The 11,991-nt window shown below is 31.5% G+C and overlaps 1 protein-coding gene across 1 annotated transcript in view; it reads right to left on the reverse strand.

Annotated features, from left to right (window-relative positions):
- The window catches only part of LOC106462447 (SWI/SNF-related matrix-associated actin-dependent regulator of chromatin subfamily B member 1-like), a 19,833-nt gene extending 11,035 nt beyond the window's left edge, over positions 1-8,798 (reverse strand). Inside the window, exons 1-4 of the mRNA XM_013922368.2 lie at positions 8,599-8,798; positions 6,348-6,453; positions 5,921-6,047; positions 4,619-4,753 (exon numbers count right to left, since the gene is read on the reverse strand). Of these exons, the coding sequence (XP_013777822.1) occupies positions 4,619-4,753; positions 5,921-6,047; positions 6,348-6,453; positions 8,599-8,679 (449 nt within the window). The 5' untranslated portion in view covers positions 8,680-8,798. The remainder of the gene's footprint in view (positions 1-4,618; positions 4,754-5,920; positions 6,048-6,347; positions 6,454-8,598) is intronic.
- Positions 8,799-11,991: the final 3,193 nt, after the last annotated feature.

Here is an 11,991-nt window from a genome sequence, read left to right on the forward strand (position 1 = left end):
ACCAACGAATAGTGGGATTGACCGTCACATTATAATGCCCTCATGACTGAAAGGGCAAGCATGTTTGGTGTGATGGGGATTTGAACCCGTGACCCTCAGATTGCGAGTCAAGCACCCTAACCAGGAATGGGTGTAGGACCTCTGAAGAATGACACCAGAAGGCTAGTATCTGATGATTATTGGATGGCTGGGTTAGTACATTCTACTTCTTCTTCAATTTTTACTAAGGAAGGTTTAAGCAATATTTTTCAATCTGAACAGTTGACAGATGGAAACAAGATTGAACCAGATGATCAAATAATATTTACCCAAGGATTGTGAAAAAGGTTAAGGATTGGATATTATTTTCTCTAAATCTTTGAGTAGTACTGGATAGGTGCCAGAAGAATGGAAGTTGGCTAATGTTACTCCTCTTTTCAAGAGAGGTGATAAAAATGACCACAGTAATATTTGTCTTACATAGTGGTGAGAAAAGTTTTCAAAAGTCTGATAAAGGATGCTTTGCAAAGTCATTTAATAAAGTTTAAAATTTTGTTGGATAGTCAACATGGTTTTACAAGAAGAAAATCGTGCCTTACTAATTTTTTGACATTCTCTGGAAAGGTTACTGCTCATGTACATGAGGGTACAGATGCAGATGTAGTGTTTCTTTCGAATGAGCCAACCTATCCCCCACACCTACAGAAATAACTTTTTAAAAAACATTTCATGTGGCACCTTGTCACAGGAAAGACTTGTTAAAAAAGTTATCTCTGTAGGTGTGTGTGTGTGTGAGTTGGTTCATTGGATAGAAAACTGGCTAAATGGAAGAAAACAGAGTTGTTATAAATGGAATTCAGTCAAATTGGATTAATATCATGAGTGGAGTGAGTACCTAAGGACTTTTGTTCTTTTTGATTTATATCAATAACATAAATGAATGAATGGTCAATAGATTATTTAAATTTACTGATGACATTAAAGTTTTGGGTGTTGCTGGCTATGAGGAGGATGCTACTGCTCTAAAAAGGATTTGAATTATTTGTTAAATAAATAGCAGATGGCTTTTATTTATAATAAATGCACGTGGAATATAACAATTTGAATTATAAGCATAATTTTGATGGAAATAGCCTTAACAGTATTGTGGGAGAAAAAGATCTTGATGTTTGGGTTGATTAATCTCTTAAGCCATCCAAGCAATGTGCTGTTGCTAATGGCAGAACAAATAGGATTTTAGGCTGTATATGTCATTTGTTAGGCCACTGTTAGAGTATTGTGTTCAGTCTTGGGCTTCTAGGATGATATATGGGATGGAAATGCTATTATATGAGGATAGGCTAACATCTCTGAACTTGTTTTTATTTTGAAAAAGTTAGAAAGGATATAAGTGAGGTATTTAAGATTGTTAAGTGAATTGATAGTGTTGAAGTAAAATTATTTTTTTCATATTTAATGGTGAAACTGGTAAGACTGTGGGACACAAATATAAATTGGCAGGGAGAAGTCACCTTCAGCTAAGACAGCTTTATTTTTCCAACAGGGTGGTTGGCCTCTGAAATGGGTTGCCTTCAGATGAGGTGAATGCAGTTAACCCTTTCCAGACAGGTCACGGGTGAAAGGCCATGTCACCATGTTTGTTGACTCCCATTCAAAATTTTATTGAACTACTATTTCATACATTTATGTTAATAACTTTGGTATCAAACTGTAGATTATAATTCAAATTTTAGTATTATATATTACCCAGTTTCTTAATTGAAAAGTACATATTAAAAAAACACAGTTAAACATGGAACTCAAATTACCAATATTGACAAGGTAGAATACAAAATATGAACCTACTATCTTTTCTATTTACTAAGATATTGCTCACGTAATAAACACAGTAACACCCTGACCACCTCTTTCCATTTTTGGAAATGCTCCCTTATATACACTTATAATGTCCCCCTAGTGGCTTTCTCAGCCATTTTAACATGTTTGGACACCATCTCTTTCTTTTGAACCAATGTGACTGTATTTTACAAAATACTAGTTTACTAAAACACAGTCAAGACAGGTCAGTTTGTAAAGGCCAAAGATCAGTTTTATATTATTGGATACGATAACATGAGTGCACGTGTGCCGCATCATTGTAACTTTTGTATTGTTAGCCAGGCACGGCGGAAAGGTCAATATAATAAAAATAATAAATATATATAAATATATAATGTTATGAGATTTAAGCTATTCAGTCTAAACATTTATGTTTTCATGTTATAATTTTTTGCCATTCTAGAATGAAAGAGGCATAATTTATGTTTATTTCCTAATTTTTTTATGGTTGTTACGAGATCGGTAAAATTGACCGAACCCGTACAGAGATTCGTTACTGAAAATAACAGCTAAAATATAAAGTTTTTTCTTAAGAAACATTTGATAACTATCTGGACATTATAAATATTTTGCATGTGAAATTTGAAAATTTTCTCATGCATAAAAGTATTTTTAATCTTAAAATGAAAATTACTTTGCATGTTGGATAGGCAACACGGGAAAAGAAAAAAGGCATGAAAAAATATTGCTTTACAAACCTTAAGACTTAATAAAAAAAAAATTATATCTTGCATATGAAAGCATTGTAATGTTTACTGATAATGTGCCAAATTTCATTAACATACACTTACTAATTTAAAAGTTATAGCATGAAAACTGCAACAAGCACAAAATAGTTATGAGGTTGGTCCCAGGGACTGAGCCTGTGCTGAAAGAGTTAAGGGAGTTTAAAAGAATACTTGATAAGTATTTGAATGATAAGGGTTGACTCCAAGGGTTTTTATTTTTTAAAGGATTTAGATTCAATTTAGATGACAATAACCATTTGTCTTATAATATTGTGTTAAGATTTATTTGTGTTTATTACCAGCTTTATATCGAGCAGTAGTCAATTTTTTTTCATGTTTTCATATTTTTCAGTGAAACCATATTATGCTGTAACATCACAACATCAAGTATACATGAAGCATGACATAAATTATTGTGAAATTAACAATCTATAAGTTATTAAATCTATTTTCACAGGATATATATAAATAAACTACAAAATTAAGTTACTTTAAAACAAACAATTATGTTCAGAATTTTAAACTGCTACTGTAAGATTGAACAACTGGAAGTACGGGATTAACTTTTTACTTTAAAAACTTAAAACGTGACTACTTTTTAGTATATATTTACAAAAGATCCTTGATACATGTCAATATTTGAGCCTATAGTTGACACAATGAGTTGGATCTAAGGTTGACTAATGAGCTTGTTAGCTTTAACTATAAAAAATAGTATTGAACCAAAGTATTGAACAGAAATAGACATGATGGTTTGAGGAGTCATTTATCAAATAAAAGAGTTTATAAATTTTACAAGTAAAGCGAATCAAAATGACAGATCCACAGCAAACTTTACTGTCATTTCTCAGTGACACTTTAAGTATGATAACTGCATTTATACCAAATTAATTCCTTTAGTCATGCTGATGTTGATACTTACAAATGAAACACTAAGATAACAATACAAATTTTTTATTCAAAACCAAGCTATCTTATACTGTAATTAATTAAATTAACATAGTTATATGAAAACTTCAATAAAAGTGAAAACAAAAAGTTGTCCTGCATAAATAATTCACATTATTAAATTGAAAAAGAAGTACTACAGCTAAACAGAATGATTCTATTTGCTTGATAGAAAAGAAAAGCAACTTTTAAAAAGTATTCAAGAGAGCCTCTCTATTCTGATATCAATAAACTGTAAAAAGCAGGTTAACTAAAGTATTATTAGGATACTTGAGATCATAAGTGAACGTCAAAAAGCATTAAAACAATTAAAAAAGCAAAAGTGGCATAACTAAAAGAAAGCCAAATGTTAAATGATTTGTTACATTACAACAAAGGAGACATAACTAAAAGAAAGCCAAATGTTAAATGGTTAATTACATTACAACAAAGGATGCATAGCTAAAAGAAAGCCTAATGTTAAATGGTTAGTTACATTACAACAAAGGAGGAATAAAAGTAATAAGTTTTCTTTCATAAATATTATTAAATCTCAGTTTACTAAAACAAAATATTTTACAAATATAGTAATGCTTTAGGTATTGAAAAAACAACAACTTGTTTTGAGATCTATATTAAGTATGGAAAAATTACATATAATTGGATTTTACCTGCTTATGACAAATACTTTTCTAAATAGTTTATTGAAAGTAGGAAAGGAATTAAAATTTTAAGCCTACAAATCTACAGCAAATAAAGTCAGTATACTATAAAACATTCTATAATTAACTTTTTTGTGGCATTATCCTATGCTTAATTTCATTCACATTACTTTTGAAAGAAAATTACTAATTTGTTTTTTGCATAATTCTATCTCTCTCTCATTTCTTTTAAGCATGATCACTTTTTTTTCAGCTACACACAAATGTTTTCAATTCTAAAAGTATTTTTCCAATTTTGACATACATTCAAATACGCTTATACCTGTATTTTTGAAAAACCTGGATCCATTTACTTAACAATAAAGAAAACTTGGTGCAGATTTAGAACTTATTAGCCAACAAACTAATAAAAAGCAAGCCCAAAGAAACCTTTTCTTAACTTACACATGAGGAAATGTACGGACTTTCTTATGACCACTTCTGTTCCTGTTGATAGGAGTAGAGCAGGGTACAGCATCAAGATGATGAGAGCTATTCGGTAATGCTGGCATCCATGTTGTTCTCTTAGACTTTGTCTCCCTGTGACACATAAAATTGATAACTAACATATGCTTTTCTTATAAATATATTTATATAATATTTCAAGACTCTAAAAATATAATTTTTAATTCCATGATTAGATAAAATCTTTTAAGATATATTTCCCACAAACACTCTTTTTATATGTTAAAATCACAGATACAATTATTATTTTCCTAAGTTTGATCTAATCAAGTTAAGCACTCTCTATATGTAGTCAACATAAAAAAAAATATTTCCAAGTCAACATTAACTATAAAGATATAAACGTGACACACATTAAAGCTAATTCATAGTAGTTTGTGTCATGTCACATATACCTTTAAAATAATTTTTAAAAATCTGTTATTACTTGCATTATGCACAAATGTATAAACTGATGAACTTTATATAGGTCAGTCCCAACTATACTGTACAGACATTACAAATGTGAAGGGATGCACGGGTAGTAAAATTTGGCCAAATACTGGGTCAAGGTACCCAGTCACTAAGCTTAGCCTGGGGCAGGGTGTTGACTGAGACCTGGTTCTTTCCTTGCCCTCCTCCAAAACAACAACAAACAAATAAAACAACATACACAAAAATTATAAACAAAAACAAATTGACATTTATTACATTTAACCGAATAATCACCAACAGAACATTCAAGTTTTAGTTTCAACTTTCAATGCCTAGCCCCAAATTCTCAAACTGTAACCACCATTATTCTCAAAACCCCCACCTTCCCCAGAAATCCACTTCTCAAGCCATGCCTGTTATTAACCCCTATTGTTCTCTGAATCCCTGACTTTCAGTGGGTGGTCAGTTTTTGTGGGTCAGAACCCATTTTTTTTTTAACTAAATCAATTATTGACTGTAGCTTTCAGTGCCGCATTAGTTGCCACAAAGATTAGGGCTCAGATGCCTAACTTCAACACTCGGCCGGAGCCGAGTATTATTGGGTAGCCCAATACCCAGCTGGGGCCAAATAACTGACCGGGTACCTGTGCATCCCTACAAATGTGTAATTTCCAAACTGAAAAGTGTCATCTCATTTTACAATTTGTTGGACAAAAATGTTATTGACAGAAGTCCAAGCTGATCAGCTAATTTTCTGTGCCCCAAAATCACAATTAAATGTAACAAAATTGTATTATCACAGTTTAGATTAAAGAAAAAATTACTCACCTAGGTAGAGGAGGTTCAGTACTTATTGAAACAGCTTTATATCTATCATCATTTCCCTCAAATATTTCATCAACTTCTACAGCTCGCAATAAGGTAATATTCGTAGCAAGGCTGTGAGGTCCCAAACCTGCATTTATATGTTTTGTTACTATTACGTTTAAAACTACACTTTAGACACCATCAATTTAAAATACATTATTTGTATATATTGGTTAAAAAAAACTAATAAAAATTATTTGTTTAATAAATACTCATGTCATTTTTCTAGGCACACTTACAAATCTTAACAATTTCTTATTATTTACATGACAGTTAAATAGAATTCCTTTCCATACTATCATGGTATTTTAACTGGATCTATGCTATAAGACAAATAATACAATTAATCAAGTAGAAATTAATAACAAAATCAACTTAATTAACTTACCTAATGAAGCAATTTTTTTCCTTTCATCTACTGTCACCAAACGTCTCCACAAGGATGGGTACTTTTTATAAAGAGAACCTCGAAACATTCGAAGGTAATTTCCCACCTAATTATGTTAAATGTTATAGTATGAAATATGAAATTTTAGAAAATCAATGTATGAAAATATGAAGATATCTTGCACTTCACTCTTTTTTTTCTAATACACTTCATGCAACTATTCTTTGTATAAAATGACAAGATTTAAAATCCATACCATGCATTCTGCTAACTGTATAGGTCTTCATCATTTATACACTTTATAAATTTTTAACCTCAGTCATGGTTACTTACATTTTTTTTGTAAACATGTTATTAATTATTATAACATGCTTCTTTATACTTTGTGTTTTGTCATAAACATTTTAAAAGTCTACCTTAAAAGGTAAAACTTTCATTATCATGATATATTCCATTTGACCATGTTAAAGTTTAATTTGATCAAAAAATTGACTTAAGTGTTTCAAGTTAATATGTATGCTACTTTATAGTCTTCATTCTTCTGGGATAACTAAAACAACAATATAAATACTATCTATACTGGTATAGATAAAAATGACTAACAAAGTCAAAATATGAGATTCTGGAAGCAATCACAGTATACAGTGCAAGTTAGCATAACAAAAGTTAACTTTGATAATACATAGTAGAATCAACCATAATAGCATATAGACAACAAAGACCATTTGATTTTTCAAAGCTGTCTTTAAATAAACATCCATCCTAAGTAAAATTTATGCCCAACCTTCAAGTTTTAAGGAAACCATCAATTCTCTCTAAATTTTTGTAAGATGCTGACCTCCACTATAGGGGATGGAAACATTCCATAAGTTAATCAACCCATTAGAAAAAATAAAATTGTTTTGATTGGAGCCTTCCATATTTTTTACAAAGCTTAAACATTTGTCTTCTTTACTTCATAATTCAACACAAAGAAGCTAGCCTATATTCTGTCTATCCCTCAAATAATCAGCAAACTTCAATAAGATCAGCCATAACCCTTCTTTTCCAAAAAGTCAATAACCTTTCTTAAATAATAAGACCAACACTTCATAGATTATTCTTAATGGGACCTAACTTGTGATTAGTATACAGACAATTACCTCTTTTGATTTGTAATTAATAAATTATAAATGCATTCTCAAATGTTATTAGTTGTACTGCTAATTATAGAGCACTGCCTCGATGATTTGTGTGACTTATCTACCACTATGTTAATAAATTGGTTCCTAGCTATATAAATTTTGTGACCCTAATTAGAATAATCCAAATGCATTACCTTGCACTTAGTATAATTACAAATAATTTGCCAACTATATATATAGCTTACCAACTCTACTAAGTGTAAGTGTGATTTAAATCAATAGCTTACTTCTGATGCAAAAGAAGAGTCAACTGTAATGTATACATGTAATATAACAATGGTTTATATTCAATCCCATGTACAAGAGTGAGCTACAATATAAAAATAACTTATTTCTGATCAACAATACCATTTCAGATTTAATTGTTTTCTGGGGGAGGAGGGGGACAAATTGTTATGGAGATCTAAATATTTTTCTTTCTTGACATTGAATTGCTTTGCAGCTTTATAGCACATGCACTCACAGTATAAAACTGGTACTTTACAGTCACATTTAAATTTTCTTGGGGAAAGCATTGTCCCCATCTCCCAATAATTGACAATCCTGTTTTTGATCCAATAAATTGGATTTATCTTTATTTGACAAAGAGATTTACAAAACTTAATCTAATGAAACGAATAAAATTTACTATTTGTTAACTTTACTGTTTCTGTACAAAAACGTATGAAATGCTGTTTCACCCTGTCAGTAATAAACTTTAAAATAATATTAAAATATAAATATTTTGATATTTATTATACCCTTAAATAGTGGACGTTTACTACATAATTACCCAATAAACTACGATATTAATTATTACACATTCAATTACGAATTATCTACATTCTTTTCTACAATTGTTATAAGTAATGGTAGTGAAAGATTCATATTGCATTCAATTAAAACATATTATTAATAGACGTAATTTGTTAACCTGATAAGAAGGCATGTCAACGAAATTACAAGTGAAATTGTCAACTGCAGCTTAGTACTAGTAGTACAGCTGTGTTACTGTAGGCCCATATTGATTTTATAAGCTTAAAAATAAGTTATTTGGTTAATAATAATAATACAGAATAACAGTTTACTTCTGATCCAATATAGTAATAGTCTCCTCCTTCCTCAAGTTGAAATGCTGTTGGTTTCTCTCCAAATGTTCGCATTGTCATCTTGAAAGATTAAATTAAAATATCTATTCACAAACAAAGATCCTTATTCACTAAACGGAATAAGTATAATACTACAAATACTTTTATCAAGTACAACAATATCCTGAGCCGCACATAGCCTACTACGCCCCCAGGCGGGATAAAAGATAATTCCTGGCGTACGTAAAGAAAATCTACTTTTGATAGAAGGTTTAGAAAAAAAACCAAAAAACCTTTATACTCCAGATATAAATAACATATTTTTTTACGTTTAACCAACGTTTCGCCTTTGCGGCTTCATCAGGGCTTATATACAGAACTGTTTGATTAGAATATTCGTTAACTTATAAAACTGCTTGTAAATATAATGTTCTATTTCTCGAGTCTGTCGTAAAGTGGGTCTAACAATGTATAGATTATTATTGTTTCATTATGGTTATAATATTATAGTACAGTTATAATACTAACTATACAGCTATAGCATAACATATAACATAATGTTTTGGGACAACATGGGACCTATTGGTCAATCTCAGCTGTTCCATCCTCTAAACTAAATTAAAATAATTTTAAAAAATCTCAAAGCCAGCCCTTATAATTTATATACTTATTAAACTTTTTCTTAAACTCACTTAAATTTACTGTCTCTACAACACCCGAAGACAACCCATTCCAAAGGCCAACTACTCTATTAGAAAAATGAAATTGTCTTTGCTGAAGATGACTCCTACCTTGCCAAAATGTATATTTGTGTCCCCTAGTCCTACTATTCTCACTGTTGAATATGAGACTTATCAGAATATATCAGACTTATATTATATATAGTAAGAAACTGAAAATCATTATAGTTGAAGCATGTCCATTAATTAACTGAAGATACAAAATAAAAGTTTACCAATAAAGACGATACTAATTGTGATATATATATACGAAGGAGTCAAAAACTAATTGTCGTCTGAGACTTCCAATTACTCGAGTACAAACACGCAGGCTTCAATGATAAAGTATACTTGAAACTATTATATGTTATAGAGATAAGCTAAGTAAATATTTTGTAATTGTAATCCCCGAAGCCGAAGCTGTATTGCTAGTGTCAGGTTTTGAGGGTCAGATTATTTACAGTAGGTGTCTGTGACTTGTTAACGATAAATTTCAACAATAATCAAACAGCAAAACAGTCCACTTGTTTTAAAATAATATATTAAAACAAGTGAAACGTATATACAAATGATTGTTACACCGTTGGTTATCACACTTGTATACAGAGCTTTAACTAATTGTCTTTTTCACGTAGGCTAGTTCAATTACATTAGAACACAATTGACAAGACGGATTCTTCTTCTCTACTCTGTTATCGTAATATAGTCTGTGATAATTTCACTTTAAAAATCGCCACTATATGCTCTTTATCGCTAAACTTACAATCACCCAGTCTAGATCTCAGTAATAATTTTTCGACGCATATTTATACCCTGACAGAAGTCTAGAATATTCCACGCAATACTCGATATTCTGATGCAATAGTACTCAATTAAAACAATGAGAAAAATTCAGAAAGTTCTAGTAACATGACCCAACAATATAAAAATCGCTAACTAATAGCAACTGAAAGTATACGCTACACAAGGTATGCTTCGTAAAGAATTACATAAACAAACTTGCCATAAACTGTCGCTTCTAAAAGTAACCAAATATGATACCCACGCTGTATAAACTATCCAATTCATAACGCTCGCATTAAACTTAAACAGTTGTGTATATGCAACAGCTACACCTGGTTTTGAGCACAAGCAAGCTTCATTGTGTCACGGAAATAGAACTATAAAGTAATTGTGAGTTTGATATTTAAACATTGTTGTAGGTTTTACTTTCGTACAAGGAAGGTTCTGAAAATTGTGCTAATCTTAAACCCATATAAAAATTACTTACTATACCAGTAAGAATGTGGCTCGCGAGACTACACAGTATATGATATTAAAGCTAGATCGTCGGCACTTCTTACTGAACAGAATGAGTGCATACGTGAAACTGATTGCAGTGATATACGAATGTTTTTTGCCAGCAAGAGAAAAGGATAGACACTATGTACTTGTGTTCTAAAGTAACTAAACCAGCCTGTGTGGAATTTGACGAAAGTGAGACGATTTTTTAAAGATCTTGATACAACTGTGAAAATCAACAGTGTAAGAAACATTTGTATATACGTTTTACAAGTGGACTATGTGCTGTTTGTTTATTGTTGAAAATTATCGTCATCAAGTCACAGACACCTATTGTAAATAATTCGGTCTACAAAACCTGAAATTAGCCAGAATTCTACACTGGCAAATGCCGATAGACATAAACAACAGCGGGTAAATTAGGCCTATATATGCACATCTGTAGTGGTGGCGAAAATATTTTTTAGGTCACAACCACACTATATAACCATGTTGACTGGCTTTGATAAGTGGATTGAGAGAGGTGAGCAACTTCAGTTCAAAGATGGTGATCTATGAGAGTTTATTAAACAACAAGTTCTAGAGAGAGAGAAATGTGTAGGCAGAAAAGACAGAAAGAAAAGAAAAGAAAGAGAGAGAGAGAGAGTGGGAGTACAAATTGAGAAAGAAGAAAAGGGTAGAGAGGAGAGACTGGAAAGAGAAAGAGAATAAGAGCACAATTTGAGAACACCATTTTACCCAACAGAGAGATGAAAGACCAAAGAATGGCAATGGGGTCAGGGTCAGCTGACTCAAGCTGCCCAAATTTGTCGAACAGAAAGACGACATTAATGTTTTCCCGAAAAGGTATGAAAGGTTTGACCAAAGTCAGAACTGGGATAAAGCAGTCTATCTCAACCCTATTCTCACAGGAAAATACCTATAAGTGTATCCTGGCATGATGTCAGAAGATGCCGTGGACTATGACAAATTAAAAGTGACGTTACTGAAATGCTATAAACTTACTGAAGAAGGTTTTTGCCAGAAGGTCAGAGAAGTCAAACCTGACACCAGAGAAACTGTATTCCGGTTTGTGGCACATTTAAAGCTATACATCACAAAATGGACTGGCATGGCCAACAGTGAAAATAGTTTAGAAGGGCTGGCAAGTCCAAGAATAACCAGTCAAAGTCGAAACAAGGGGTGGCTGATCAGAAGCAGGATGTTACAAAAGATAACAAGAAGTTAATAGAGAAAAAGGATAAAAGTTGCAAATGGGTGCAAGTCTGTTACCAACAAGCAACAGTCAACATCTCAACATAAAGCAGTTGGAGCTACCCACAAAGATAGTGATGGAAAGAAACAAGAAAAGGGTGACTGTCACCATGAATGCTGCTGGCAGAAGAAACAGAAT

The sequence above is a fragment of the Limulus polyphemus genome, unplaced genomic scaffold, assembly GCF_000517525.1.
Source record: "Limulus polyphemus unplaced genomic scaffold, Limulus_polyphemus-2.1.2 Scaffold1167, whole genome shotgun sequence".
In the NCBI taxonomy this organism is placed as follows: Eukaryota; Metazoa; Arthropoda; class Merostomata; order Xiphosura; family Limulidae; genus Limulus; species Limulus polyphemus.